The 16316-nt window shown below is 32.1% G+C and overlaps 2 protein-coding genes across 2 annotated transcripts; one reads left to right on the plus strand and one right to left on the minus strand.

The window, feature by feature from the left end:
* The first annotated feature begins 623 nt into the window (after positions 1–623).
* On the plus strand, positions 624–1268 carry LOC108816742 (uncharacterized). The gene has a single exon (XM_018589310.2). It carries the CDS (start codon positions 652–654, stop codon positions 1147–1149), a length of 498 nt encoding a protein of 165 aa, XP_018444812.1. The 5' UTR covers positions 624–651; the 3' UTR covers positions 1150–1268.
* Positions 1269–8882: 7614 nt separating this feature from the next.
* Positions 8883–10024, minus strand: LOC108816364 (zinc finger protein GIS3-like). Its single transcript, XM_018588936.2, has one exon. It carries the CDS (start codon positions 10004–10006, stop codon positions 9281–9283), a length of 726 nt encoding a protein of 241 aa, XP_018444438.1. The 5' UTR covers positions 10007–10024; the 3' UTR covers positions 8883–9280.
* Between the last annotated feature and the right edge of the window lie 6292 nt (positions 10025–16316).

The following is a 16316-nucleotide window of genomic DNA, read 5'->3' on the forward strand; positions in this document are numbered from 1 at the left end:
TTAATGGTATTGATTAGATGATAGATTATCGCGTTCAAACTTAACTTTGTACATACGGTAATGAGCAGGTTAGTTTTATAGTTGAGGCAAATACTAATATCTTGTTTATCACTGTATCATCAACGACTAATAACCTTGTAATCTGTTTTTTTTTTTCTTATTCTTTAACCAAAAGAGTTCTATGTAACTCAAAAAACATGTCAACGTTTTATTGTTCTGATATCACAATTTTTGTCATCAATAAAACAGATTCAATCAAAAATTTGTAAACCAAATTGAAAACTTTGTGTTTGTGAACGACATGAGTTTACCAATTTTGTCAACAGAGACATATCTTGAGAAGAGAATATTTATAGCAAAGGCAAAAGGGACTTTATATATGAAGTAGGTATTAGTTTACCATTTATTTTTAAATTACAACATAAACTATATAGCAAAAGTTCATCCAACGGCTACTTAATACATAACACATATAACTGAAAAAGTAGGTTGTAAAAAGGACAACCGACCATGACTTTTTCACGTGTTGGATTGGCGCTCTTGAATAGATCTAAGAACTGAAAACTTTTCATCTGTTATAAATCTTGAACATTTATGCTCCTTCTAAGAAACCTTTTATTGACCAAGAAAATCTTTAAAGTTTCAATCAAAATGTTCCAAAGAAGAAGGCCCATTTTTCAGAGAGTCTCAAATATACTAAAAGTCTCGATCCTGAGAAAACCAACCATCCCAAGACTCAAGCTTCCTATAAAACAAAGAAGATCAGCCAAGCGGGTCAAGCTCCTTCAACAATACAACTACAAGTTTCTTCAAGAGTCTCAGTTCTCACCTTTACGCACATCTGTTATTTCATACCGTAGGAAGCGAAATCCCATATCTAGGTTGGGTCTTAAAAAAATTTACAGTTTATTGTTTCTTTCTCGGTGCATCGGTCGGTCTAGTGATGAGCATATTGTTGATACAATAACACACAATTTGATGGAGATGGAGTCTCTGCATTTTGTAGACGGAGTTTCTTCTCCATCAAGGGAAATTTCGCAACCATTCGATTACTCCAGTGAAGATGATTCGATTGACTTGAAAGCAGAGAGATTCATCAAAAAGTTCTACGATGAGATGAGGTTGCAAGAGCGGGAATTTAATTGTTAAGTGCTATAGATACTTTTTTGAATTTTGTAATTCTTATTTTTGTGCCATTTTGATTTTCCACGTCATTTGTGTGATTAATTTTCTCCGCGTCATATTTGAGATGTCACCAATTTTTTTTGTCAACCAGATGTGACCAATATTTGTTTTGCTCTATTCGGGTATTCACTATCTAAGTTATGGCTCAAACTGAATTGGTTTAGCACATAGTCCTTGTAGACTATCTAAGTGTTGCCCTTTAGTGAGTAATTCAAAAATTTTATGGCCCTTTGCTAATTTACTCTTACCTATTTTATTGGGCCTTGTAGACTTCTAGTCGTGGCATATTCGCACATAGTCCATATATATACATGATATGTAATACACGTATGCCGACGTTGGTAAACATAAAGGAAGAGCCGATGAAGCAACAAATGAGAGATCGACGAGAATCCTACATATTTATTAACCACTTTTGCGTTGTATTGTGTTCTGAAAATGGTAGGACAGTCTTGTGCGCTAGCTCACTTTCAGTGTCTTCCAGCGAAGACGTACTTGCACTAGTTATCTAACTTCTGTTTTACGTTTTCTTGGGTCATCACTCATCAGGCCACTTCAATTGCAAGTCTTCTTGTGGGCCGACGACTTAAAAATGAACTAAAACACTTTACGCCCAATTTGAGTGAAAATCATAGATATATTTCTTGGGTTGTGTCTAAATACAAGCAATCAATATTGTAAACTCGAACGGAAAAAGGGGCATGTTTTGGTCGATAATATTTCTGTTTTTATCATTTTTCATTCAAAATGTAATCCAAGACGCATTAGAACCAATTCATGTCTTACTCTAAATATATGATATTTAGATTCCAATAGGTAAGTGGTAATTTCCATAGTATTTCCACTTTTAAAGTTTTAATTAAATGCTCTATTCAAATCCATATACTTCAATTGCGCTAAGCGTTTATCAAGTTAGTGGTATCCCATTGTCCATGGATAGAGATCTGTAACGGCAAATGCCGACTGTGACTTCTGATCCAAGTTTCAACTTTTTTTCAAACAGAAAGCTCTTTTTGGTGGTAAAGGGTATTATTTCTAGATCCATGAAAATGATATAAGCCCTGACTACGGAAGGTCATAGAGTTTAGAAAAACAAAGCAAAGAGAGATAGCGGTTTAAGGCCTAAGCCTAGATTGATTAGGGGTCCCAGGGCCCAAACATCATGGTTTACAAGTTAACAAGTCTGCCATTTTGGTTGATTTCAAAGACAGTACATGTGACTTCCTCGTCTGTTAATCTAGTTTTCCAATTATAAAGAATCTTGAATAAAAGGGGAATAAGGCTTATCCCGACAAGATCTAGTACTTTATTCTTATCCTACTTTGAATTCCTCATCGATCGATATATTTATTACAAAAGGATTATAAAGAAAGGAACTTTCTTCGGAGTATGCAAGCTATAAACTCACTGAGAACCAATGGGACTTCGACAAACCTCCACAGTAACCTTTTCATTTCCCTATCATGTTTCTTAGTGCTAGTCCCTAACCTACAAAAACCTCCAGGCTCCAACGCACTTTCAAAATTACTTATATTTATACTGGGGTACCAAAATAACATCTAAGGATAAAAAATTATAAGTTTTTCTTTTTTCTTTTTTATTTTTACATTGTTCTTTGCAATAAAAGAAGAAGTTCAAAATGATTCAACCACAAACTTATTTGAATGTAGCAGACGATAATATGGCTCAAAAATTGATGTTTATTCGAATAATAGGAGCTAATAATCGTTATTATGATCATATTGGTGACGTTATTGTTGATGTAACGAAAGAAGCAATCTCAAATATTCTTCTAAAATATTAGAAGTGATCACAGCTATAATTGTGCATACTTGTAAAGAACTCAAACGTAACAATAGGACGATAATACAATGTAAAGACAATGCCGTAGTTGTCGTTAATTTCTGTTTAATTCTCTGTCTTACATCTAAATGCACGAAAATAAAATACAAATTGTAACTGCAAGAAAGTATTTTTTTGGGGGTCAAAATCTGGAAAGTATTTTAAAATACCAAGTTCAGAAATTTGCACCTTATCGAAGTAAACAACCATATATAACATCTAAGTATCTATCTTATTAAAACAGGAACATTACAACTTGTTCTAGGTGGATTTTTAAAGATGAACCTCATATATTTAAATTAAATGTCTCATTCTTTATATATAATACGTACCATACTCTAACTTTATATTGATGTATTTCCTTAAATATAGTTCTTCTTTATGTCCATATTCCATATATGATTTTTACATTTATTACATGTTGATTTAAATAAGATATATACTAAGAATACCAAAAATATTAATCGTTATATAATTACCCTATACAATTTATTTTAAATTGATCAGTATATTTTCATTGGCCATATTAATTTTATTAGTACGAATAACATTAGGTAGATAAGTCATAGACACATACATAAAGATATGACTATTCTTATAACTATGTTGGGACTAATCTACTTTCTAAAACAAATAACACATAGCTTCATATATTGTATAGAATATAGTAATATTGTATAGTATTATATTTATACAGTAATACTAAAAACAAACCAAACTGAAATATAATATATATCAAAAATGCTTTGAACCATTACACACAAAATATATTAGACCTCAGAGATCAAATTCATTTTGAAATTACGTAATAATTATTTAAAAAAAATTAAATTTCGTAATGTACAAAAAAACATAAGTTTTATATAAAATTTTGTGTTACAATAAAAAGACACAACTCGCGATTGCAAAATGTTATTTTTACATACGAAAGACAGTTTTGATATTGTTCTTTAAACACAAAATTGAATATACAAACTCGATACTACATAAAACTAAATAATATAGAATACATTTTAAAAATAAAACCCGTGCGGGTGTGCATATGTTTATATAATATATAAATATATTATGTTATACATATTTTCATATAAATAATATCCCAATGTAAGTTTTATATGATAAATGTTGGAAATACAAAATATATAGGACTATATATTTAAAATAATATAGAAAAAATTACTTTACGTTATCATAAAATTTAAAAATCAATTTAGTAATTAAACACATTGCTTATTTAAACACATTAGTACACATTGTTATTTATCAAAATTTTATATTAATACACATTGCGATCATGTATAACATTTAGTAAAAACAAAGATAAAAAAAATTTACTCCCGCTCGGTCGAGCGGGTCATGATCTAGTATATCCTTATTAGACCACTTCCCAAAGAGGTTCTGAGTATTTTAGTTACTAAGGCCATGTGCATCAAAGGTTTGTAGGAGAAGTTCTCACGTTTCAAAAAAAAAAATTTATTATAATAATAGATCATGCTGAACCCGTGTCGCAGAGGTCCATCGGGATGAATCCGTGTCATCACTGTTTGGCGGACCTCATGATACGTAGCGGTCTGCTATTGATCAGTTTTTTTAAAGAAAAAAAAAGTCAAAAGAAAAAAATTAGAGATGTGAATCCCACCCAAAGCTTCATTGATGAACATGCCCTAAGAGGTTGATAAGCAGCCAAAAGAAAAACATATTAGAAAAGGAAAAAATATTTCTTTTAGTTATAAGAAATTCTTCTGAAACAATAGAGACACTTGGCTTTTTAATTCTTCTATTTCATATTAAATATCATTTTAATATTTTTTCTTATTACAAAAAGAGCCATTTTAGAATTTCACAATAACTTTCATCTTAATATTAATTACAAATACATAAATTTTATAAATATTTTCATTTATCTCAAATACTATTGATTAAATATATATAATTAATAAGAACTAAATGCATTTCAATCAATTTTTTACTCTTGTGTAAAAAATATCAAATTGATATTCTTTATGAAACATAGAAAGTACTAGTGATCTACTTTGAAGAAAATATTAAAATATAACTATATATCTTAACTATTAATGTAATAATGTGAAGAACTTCAAAAATGATAAGCATTGGAAATGCTCTTAAGTCATCTTTTAAAGTCTAACTATTTTAGTCGCGTCTAAGAGAATGGAAAAACAAAACTTATTTAAAGAACGTGTACCCACACACAAAGGGCCATCAACCACAAAAATTATTATTATCATATGCATATAATCGTTAATATCGACTATTATACGTATAAACTTTTTAGTTTGAGTTTATTTTGACGATTATATGTTTAACTATTATGTTTAATCACTATGTTGATACAGCTAATTCTCCCTTATGTTTATCTATGAAAGAGGACATAAGTTTTCTGTATTTGTTTTTCAAATAACATATATGAAACACAAAACAAAAACAAGAATAAAAGAATTGAAATTCTTTCCGTGTTTGTGTTTCTAATTTCTGAAAGATGCATGATAAAAACATACTACAATGTGATATGTTTAACTAGTAAACGCAATACTTCCATCGATACAAAATTAGGGAGCCCAAGTGTGATGAAAACTATTATACCAAACGCTATATATATACATATTTTTTTTCTTTCTTGTGTATGTATAATATTTTACACACTTTTGTTTGAGATTTTGGGATTGCTATGTTTAAAGCCTAGACTGCTGTCCTTGGTGTAGAAAAAAGTAGAAATCAATGTTTTCTTTTACTTTAATTTTGGTGTTCAGTGGGAAATGGGGAAGCACATATGCATTCATGATACATTACTGAAGAAACAATGTTGAGGCTTAATATTGTATGAATATGAGAGTATATGCAATGCACAATGCGTAATTGTCAGAGTGGTAAACCAAAAGCAAAATAAGACGCACACTCAAGAGCAGGGTGTCCGTGTCTTGTAGATTAGGGTATATACATTGCATGATAGCAGATGAATACTTTGATGGTTCCTTAAAGAGGACACATGATGCAGCAAAAGATCACGTTTTGGGACTCTGAAAAAGTTTCCCCTCCAAAATGGCACCTTTTTCAGATACGCACATGCATGTAGTTATCAGGCCATTAGCTCATTTTTGCATTCACGTAGAGTATTGAATCGCCATGGTGAGAAAAACTATGGAAACGCCAATGATTTTTTCATGCCCAGCTCAAGACTTCCATAGTTCATGTGCTATATAATGATATTTTTATAAGTTTTTGGACCCTAAATCTTAAGGAAATTAAAGAAAAAAAATTTAGGACCTTGTGCTTAAGCACTCCTCGCACACCCCTAAAGCCTGTCCTGGTTTTTTTCCAAGTGATAGAAAAGTGTTATCTACGTGGAACGTTTGGATACCAAACTAAAAAATGAAACAACTCTGTCCAGTAATTTTCTAACTAATCAATCTTCTAAAGTACTCTTATTTTTGTTTTAAGTTTGAGCACAAAAACGTACTGCCCAGCTGCCCCAGTTCCCATTAGCCATGTCATATATACAATATATATGTGCCTATTGCATTATTAAATCTCCTACAACAAGATACTTTGTCCTGTATATAAATTATTGGGTCATGGTGACTAGGATCCCATTTCATCTTTAAATACGAAATGTGCTAGCCAACCTTTCTACATTTTTTTTTTGGTGTAAATGTTAAAAAACCTTCCTACATTTTAATATTTCATTATGGTATACTATTATTGGCTTAAATTCCCGTATCAGCGGACTCTCCTTAGCTTGTGATATGTAAATGTAACGCCAATACGCCATACCTTTTGTAATAAAAAGTGTTATTATTATTATTATTATTATTTTTTAAAGTGTTATTCTTTTGGTATTACTCCACTATATAAGCACTGTTACACATCAATATTCACATGAAAATATAGTCCGTTTGTTTCTAAATGTCAGCTGAGCGTATAAGATTACTCCACTATATAAGTGCTTGTATTTTGTATCATAAGCCTTTATTTTATGTCATATAAGAAGTTAGAACTTTCTAATATATATTTTTTTAACTTTCTAATATTTAAAGTCGCAGAAAAGTATTACAAATTGGTATCTTCCCGCCCGTGTTAGTTTTACATATGCGCATATCACATACGTTAATGCATAACTTAATACTTCCATTCGCATTATACTCGCGAGTTTTCCCCAAAAGAGATTTGCTAAAAGATTGTATGACATACTATAGTCGTTGAATACTTATGTAAACTGAAGTATATGGAGGGATTGACTTCTTGGAGTCTCAATAAACATTCACCTCTATATAATTTTGTTCATGAATTAATTAAGCATTTTGATTCGTACTGGAACTTATGATCATAAAACTATGGAGCACAAGGAATGATAGATTTGAGTCTTTTCTCTCTATCTTCTCTCCCCACAGATCTCTCCGCCTCGACATCTCTTAACTGCCTCTAGTTCCGGTGGCCGACGGAGAGTCTCTACCCGTCGGTCGCCACCCCTTTTGTCACCGTTCCTAGTCTCTGCCCTTTCACGCTCCGGCCTCCTCCACTTCCTCCTTGCTTCATCTCCTCTGTTTATCGTCGGGTTGCGGCCGGACTAGGCGATTCAAACCGGTAGTTGTGGGTGTCTTCAACTTCCCTGGAGAGATGGCGAGGTCGTGGTGAGCCGGATCTGAACTGGAGGCGCCGTCAAGCTGGTAGATCTAGGGTTTCGCCTGGAGTAGATCTGGGTCAGATCTCTCCCGGAGGGTTCGCCGGAGTGGCTCTGCGTCGCTGCCTTTGCCGTTCTGGTCAGTATTCTGCCTCCACCGTCTCTCCTCTGTCTCCTCTTGCGGTTGCTTTGGTAAGAACTTCCCCTTCTTGTTCCAAGTTGAAAAGGCGATTTGAGGCTCATCGTCGGGGACTTCTTCTCGGTAATGGTTTCTTCGACAACCACCTGGTGTTTCTTGGGTTTCGATCTGTTCGGTTTGGGTTAGATTGGAGTTTCGTGCAGTTACTCTGTTTGTCTAGCTTTCTCAGACGGGTCTCTCATCCTGTTTCACCTGCTGTAAGGAGCTTTGGCTCCTCCGTTCTTCAAGCTTCAGAAGGAAGTTGGTCGTTGTCCTCTGCCTCTCTTGGTGTTCTGTTACTGGAATCCTTCGTGCTCTGCTGGCATGGTGGGACCAGAGTCCAGCCATTAAACCTCTGCTTGCACCTGCCAGTACTCCACCTTTGCTTCATATACCAGTTCTTTATATCAGTTAGGATTCTCAGAGTATGGCGTGACAGTTTCTTGAGATAGCAACGTCTGGAGTGGACTTCATTGCTTGCGATTGCCGGACCAGGGCTTGCCGACCCTGCTTCGCCTGTCCTTCTTTCGATGTCGCCTTCGGGATGGTCTGCGGTGCCTCAGATCGTTCTCCGGTTGCAATTCTCTATTGACCCGTGTGATTTTGATGCAGGTTCCGGCTTCAAGATCTTTTATCTGGTCTCCTGTTTGCTGAATGGTTGTCTTAGGACCTGTTAAAAACTAGCTAAGCTTCTCGCATCCTCATGGCTGTGTTTGAATCTTATTAGTCTTAGTGAGTCTTTTTACTTTTTTTTGTGGCTTGCTATGGCTCCATTGCTCTGTCTTTTTGACTTAGCGACTTAGATTCAATAGGATTAGATTAGTCGAAGTCCTTTGTATCTCTTTGTCTCGTTATTAAGTTAATGAAATTCACATACTTAACAAAAAAAAAAAAAAAAAAAAAAAAAAAAAAAAAAAAACTTATGATCACTAAAAATAAATAAAATCAATTAAAACATTGAAAGTATGTACACGAGCTAACCTCCTGCTATATCTTTACGTCCGGTTTATGGCTGAGGACCAAACATGGAACAACTGGGGTGTATGCAGTTATCTCGAAAAAGCGCCTTTGATAAAATTGCATTTGAACAGTGACAAAAAAAATTGCATTTGAGTCACGGTCATCATGCCAATCTTTTGGTACCACTTGCTTGTTTAAGAATTGTGCCTAATCATGTATTCTCGGTTATAGTAAATATTAGCGTGTTTCAAGATCGATTTTAGGAGGTTTGAATAAGAGATGGATCACTTCGGTTCTTGAGGTGATTTCATTCTCATAGTAGTCTAAGATACAATGGGGTTTCAATTAGGTAGGATTACGTCCAAGTTAGTGACTGAATTAGATACTAGATTGCTTCATTGTATTAGTGGTGTAAACACTTGTGGTCAAGCACTTTGTATCCGGTGAAATGAATGTTGTTTATGAGTTAAAAAACAACGTTATTGACCAGCTGGCGCAAGACTCAGATGCAAATCCAACCCTAAGCCATCATTAAAAGTGGGTTCCACTTCTCTTGAAAACCCATTCACTGATGGTCTTGGCCCATGGGCCTGAACATGCCTCAACGGAGACCCATCATATCTATATCCAGAATCATAGGAGAAGTCAACCGGACCAACACCGCCACCCGCGCCATCCTGGATCACGCAACCATGCGACACATGGAGCTGAGACGGTGATACACGTGGAAGATACATCCAAGAACCTCCTCCTCCTCCCGGCGGAGACATGGCGGATGATAGGAGATGAGGTGGATGACCGAAGGCAGAGACTATTGGATTCCGTATAAACGGAGATGCAGATCCAACGTTAGAGAAAGTAGCGGCAGCGTTTCGTGTAGCTTGAAGCTGAGCGCGTTTGAGTTGCTGACGCTCTTTCTTGTGAGCGTTTTGGTGACCACCTAACGCTTGAGAACTACCAAACTCCCTGCAACAATATTGACACTCATACTTACGTTCTCCTCCTCCTTCTCCTCCTCGGCGTTGTACATTACCACCACTTCTTCCGGAGGATCCCGCCGCCGGAACTTCGCCAGGCTCCGGCGATAAGGATGATTGGTTAGCTTTCACCGACTGGTCGGAGAAATCTTCTTCTCCCTCAACGCTAAATCCAAATAGCTTTAGACGAGAAGAAGATGTCTTTGAACTAAAATCAAGATCTTCCATTAAATACGTAAGAATTATGTTGTGTTTTTAATAAGACGAGTTGAATGAGTGAATGCAAATATATATAAGAAATGTCGGCGAAGCTGAGATGTAGACTTTGTACAGTAACATGGGAGACACTGTGCAAGACTGCAAGTGTGTGAAAGATATAATTGTTTTTTTTATGGTTAAAACTTTATTGTATAAATTGCATGTTTTTGCTATCGAACATCCCAAGAAGAAAGAAAAAGAACAGCGAAACTGGGAGTTTGAGGAACACACGAACCAAGACGACTTGGATTATAGGACCCACTTGGAGTAGTTTTAGGAGTTTTCAAGTTTCGGCTAGACTTCGTTGTGTGTTATTATTTCTAGTTCTCTTCGAGTAAAATCATATGTTTCCACCTACTTTTTATTTTATTTGATTCCAATCTCTTATTTTGGTTCAGGTTTTCTCAGATTTTCAGTTACTTTACACATTTTCCGAAATAGTGCTTTCTATTGTTCATTCGGAATACGAACATAATTTTAAAAACCATATCATTAAAGATTAAACCCTAATTCCAAAACCATATAGCTTGAACACAGTGAATAAGAGATGGAAGATAATCATAATTCACGAGCACGTTGTATGCTGTTGGTCATATCAGTTCATCATGTTTCAGAAAAAAGTTCAATGCTCATGACTTTCTGAGGTCGACATCAGTTCTTGCACTTATTGAGCTTAATGGTTGGAGAAGGAACAAACATGGCTGTAGTAAAATTCACCGTCTTTTCAGAACGCTTTTATTCTTTTCTATCGTTTATGGATATCTTGAACTAATTGTTACTTTGTGGATTTGAAGTTCAGTCATATTCGTGTTTTTCCTAAAAGGCTGTTTATTATCATTTAATCCCTCTCAAGGATCATGGTATTAAGACGGATCATGATAAACGATTTGATGTTAAGCGTCTGTCAGCGTGAATTTTATAAGACAAATCGGAACTGACGGGTTTGTTTTTTAATGTTTGTATATGGCTAATATAAGTGTCACTATACGTATACGTAGTATATCTTTGGGCTGGTTATGGAAGTGGCTACACCATGATTGTAATATATCATGGGATGGCGATGTTATATATAAATCTCAAAAGTCAAAACTTATTTTCATTAACCACTTAATAATTAAAATATATATTTCAATTGGTTGTCCTATATGTTTAGCAACCTAACACAACAAATCATAGTGTTTTCTTTTCTCTAAACCCTAATATATTAAGAGAATTTGCACTCCATACTCACACAATTTACCATATTTAGTGATCTACCTAAGTACACTATTGACAGTGCCTTTCCCTTAAAGTTTTGCTCACTCCATCATCACAATTTGCCTCAAAGTTTTACTGTTTTGGACAGTTACTTAATATCTATATTTCTTTTGTATATCTAGCCAATTCACTCATTTATTAATTCTAGTTGAATATTTTATTTTCAACTATTTAACTTTTAAAAATAATTTTATTTGAAGACAAAACTGTATGTTATTTATATGCATAATTTTAAAAATAATTATTATATTAACTTATTCATTTCAAATTTTAAATTTAAATAAAATTTATTTAAATTCTATTTAAATTTTTTATGTATTTATAGTTTACAAAACATAGAATAAAAATATTTTATACAATAAAACTTTGTTGGAACTAAAAAAATAAAATATTTATCATCAAATTAAAATATATAAAAATCTTTTATGAATTATTTTTTTAATTAGTTAATCAGAATTAATTTGACATTGTTTTAAATAAAATTATAAAATTTAATAGCGTATTTTGTAAATAACGCGTAAAATATAATTATTCTATAATATAGTTCTGGTTTAGTAGAGTAGACGATTTTGTAACCATATGGTAAAATGATTCGTAATTCATCTGATTACGTAATATGGCTTTGGAAAGGGCATCTGAAGATAAAGTGTAAGTAATGTGAATGCTTATAAGTCAATTTACAATCTTTAAAATTTGGGTTTGAACGACCAGAATAAAGTCTCAGATGTTACATGTTCCCCACAAATTACGTGCCAAATGACGAATCCTTGTTTCACGAATTCGTTTTCGTGATTTTCGTTTATATTGACACACACCCCCACTTACTTTCTAGTTGAATACCCATACTTATATACATATATAGTTACATAAATATACATATATAAAGATGGCTCACAGATCTGCGAATCTTACTAATTCAATCAAAAGCTAATTGTGTGGTTTCAGATTTGATTAAGGCTTTTCTTTGTACAAAAGTAATAATTATGTAAACCCTTATAATCTAAAGTCTTTGTTAGGGGCTGGAGAAAGGTCCCATCTTGTCTCCCTTTTAGTTATATAGTTCCATGCGAATCTGCATTATTCATTTTCGCTGGTTGCTTCCATATATCTTCTTCTAATTTCTCCCCACACCAACAATAACTCACAATCACGATAACTCCGTAGTCGAATTGATTTTGGATTCATATGGTGACATTATATTATGAAACTAATTCAAATTAAGTGTTCATTTCCTTTGAAATTCATTAGATATCTTTTGTTTTATGAGAGCATGATCAGAAAATTCGGCCTAGCTAACTTAACTTGCAGAGTTTGATTGGTTTTGCTATATGGTCTAGGTTGTCAAGCTTTGATTTTGCTTAGCACATTAACCCCAAATTAGTAAAGGATTTTAACTCGGAACTCACACTAGATCGATTAGCATTACATACTCCGATTTTTGTAAATTATATACCTTATTTTTTGAAAAAAGTATTAAGACTGAAAACATAGATAGTTAAATATTTTGTGAAGAAGAGCTTGATTACTAAGAATCCTAACTTTACGCTCCTCCATATGCAATAGACATGTCATATGGATGTACAGTACTTACTTATGCGTACAATTAATTTATGAAGGTAGACTATGTTGGCTTTTTTCTCTGCGATAATCATGTTATACATCAAATATCTCTTATCAGAAAAAACTAAAAGCAAAATGATGTCCAACATGCAGTTTTTCTTGGGATCAAACAACATGCATTAGTTAAGAAGAGTTTACATCCCAATTAAAGGTATGGTTACAACCAAAGAGAGAGCTGATTTTGCCACAGTGTCAGCCTTTGCATTAAAGTTTTGAAAAATAAAAATAGAAGATATAACATCAAAATAAGACAAGTAGTGATAGATATCAAATATGATACTGAAAAATTTCGGCTGAAATCCACCATTTTTCAATAGCTTGATGAGTGATAGAGAAACAAAGATAACTTCTAAGGATCGGATGTTTGAGTAGACGGTAGTAACTACCGCAAAATAGACAGCAATGGCTTCAGTCATAAATGCTGATGATACACGATTGCGAGACTCACAAAGATTTGTTAGTGTGATGGTATTCCACCCGAGAAGATGCCTCCAATGTCGCAATGCCTAGACTTGGCGTCCCAAGCTGCATCCACATTGCAAAGACGTCCTCGTATCTCGACAACACTAGGGATAGCAGAGGCAATGTGACACCAAGATGCTGAGGCTTTGAATAGTACACAGATCGAATCATCTAATCATCTGTTGAGTAATCTTTCAATCTAGCTAAAAATCTGCAATTTACCATTAAGTACTCCACTCTAGAGGAAGTTAGACAGATCTGAAACCAGTAAATAATAGCCAGCCAACATGCAGTTAACTTTCTGTTTCTTTTCTTTTGTGGATCCAATGAAACTCTGTTTTTGACTTTTTGTTAATATTATTTTGTGCATCGAGTAAGATGTCCCTTCCTTGTTTCTTAATGGAACTCAAGCACTCTAATGTTGTGTGTATCGTTTAAAAACACATAAGCCTACATAGATTGGCCAATCCTATGACTAGTAAAACAAAGATTAGCCTATTCTATGACTAAACGTCCAAAGATACCCTTATCATATGACTAAAGAAACAAGGATTTGGTCTATCTCAAAATTAATTTCAAAATCTAATCTAAGAGTTTAAATAAGTCATAGTATTTTTCTTGAGGGGGGACCATATCTGCTTGATGGCCACTTGACATAGTCATTTAGTTTTCATAATTGGTTTCATCGTACCTTTTTATCTCTTTCGTTTCTTGAGACGAAAACTAGCTTAGGTTCTCTGATATTCATTGAATCTTGATTCTTGTCCCCAAGTGTTTCTAGTCATAATACAGAATGTGTGGAATTATTTACTTTTTAGTGCAGAATGTGTTGGAGAGTTTGTTGTTATTTAGTGTTGTTTGATATCGACTGAGTCCCTTGACATAACCTACCAATGTTATTGAACTCGGTCCAATTAAGAAGAGAGGTGACCAAAGAAAGCTACGCAGATTTTTCTTTTTTTTTGTAATAACTACGCCGATTTAAGAGAGAGAAAAAAAGTCAGGTGAATTTGATTATAGATACAGAAAAATTTACAAAGAAAAGTGCATTCATAAACACAAAGAATCTGGCAAAAGAACTAGAGTTTTGATAGATTTACTCTATTAGTGTCGAGTTCGCTGTTCTTAAATGATTTCATTACCTTTTTTTCTTGTAATCGACCATTGATCATTTAATAAATTCTTTCAAATAATTTACCATCAAATTCGTATTTTCATTTTAAACACGTAGAATTCAAATAATATATCACTGGCATTTTATCAATAATATTTTTAAATTGTGATTTATGTTGTCATTATGTACTTCCACTATTTCACAATAAAATTTAATGGAAAAACAAAAAAAAAATAACATTCTTCAAATCATATAAATAAGTTTAAAAATGTCTGGTGGTTGTATTATTTCATTCCACGATTTTAATTTCCACAACTCACAGTTATGCGATTATAGAACATCAGTAAAAACCTATATAAGTATGACATACATCTCTCTTACCGCATGTTATAATCAAAGAGTAATGAGCATTAACAAAACTACTGACTGGTTATTGACCAAAAATTGATGACAAACAATAACCAAAAAGTTTCACAATCTGATAATAGTGATTGATGTTTAATCTCCTGAAGTTAACAATCACTAATTTAGGAATGATGCATTTAGTCTCTTCTTTCAATTTATTTACAGCATGTCCCGGCAAAAGTATTTTATTTGACAATTTATTTACAACACGTCTAGCACCCATAAGATATCCTTATCAAGTCTATCACTTTAAGTGACAAAAAAAAAAATAAAGTCTATCAATTTTTGACATAATGATGTTTATAACTTATAATCATTATTCATTAGATCTCCAAGATCAAAATTATGGTCCACCAAAATCTGGTTAGCAGCGAAATTCAACTAATAGGGTTATAATCTAACCTATTAGTCTAAGACTCTTATATTTATCTATTGACAAGTCATCGTACGACTATTTAATTAAATAATTAATATAACATATATTATTATTTACATTAAATCTTAATAATCATAAAAATATTATTAATAAATCAATTTAATTAGGAATTTTAATTTTATTTTAGTTATAACAAAATATATTGAGAAAAATGTAGCAAAATCCTACTAAAATTTCATTTTTTTCAAAAAAACGCATAATAATTTCATAATTAGTAATGTAATCTTATGATGAATTAATAATAATTAAATTTTATCATAAAACAAAAGAAAATAAAAATTATATGCTATTTTATATATTTTGTAATTATAATCTATATTATATTAAAATAGATGTGCTCTATAATTAAATATTACAAAATTATATTAAATTGGTAGATTGACTGATTTTTGAAAATTAGTTTCATTTGAATAAATTATTATTTATCATAAAAAATAGGTAAAAGTCGTAAACTATGTAATATTTTATAAAAGACTAAAATTATTAACATATGTTAAACTATTATATCTACAACTATATATTATCATTTTATTTATTTTAAGACTCACAAACATACATTATCTATAAATAATTATATACAAAATATAATGGTATATAAAACTTTAGTTTAGTTATATTTATTTTTAAAAATTACTATTAATTTAATTTTTAATAATTAATTTAAAATATTAATGAAAAATTAATTTTACTTATAAATAATTTTTTATTTTAATTATAACAAAGCCTATTGAGAAAAATATAAAAAATCTTACCAAAAATCAAAAATATTTTTATAAAATGGTATTTAATTTAGTAACAAAAATTAAAAAAATATCATATAATCTTCCAAACTAAAAAATTAATTATGTAATTTTCTAAATTTATAAATTTATATTGACCAAGTATATATTTTTAAAATTTAATATTAAAAATTCAAAATGATTATATTCTAAATTTCATAAAAGTTAAAATCATAGATGTTAAAATATAATTTTTGCAGTGTAACA

The sequence above is a fragment of the Raphanus sativus genome, chromosome 7, assembly GCF_000801105.2.
Source record: "Raphanus sativus cultivar WK10039 chromosome 7, ASM80110v3, whole genome shotgun sequence".
Lineage (NCBI taxonomy): Eukaryota > Viridiplantae > Streptophyta > Magnoliopsida > Brassicales > Brassicaceae > Raphanus > Raphanus sativus.

What these genes read in the sequence shown, in the direction of transcription:
- LOC108816742 (XM_018589310.2), top strand. Translation starts at nt 652, where the DNA reads ATGTTCCAAAGAAGAAGGCCCATTTTTCAGAGAGTCTCAAATATACTA.
- LOC108816364 (XM_018588936.2), bottom strand. Translation starts at nt 10,006, where the DNA reads ATGGAAGATCTTGATTTTAGTTCAAAGACATCTTCTTCTCGTCTAAAG.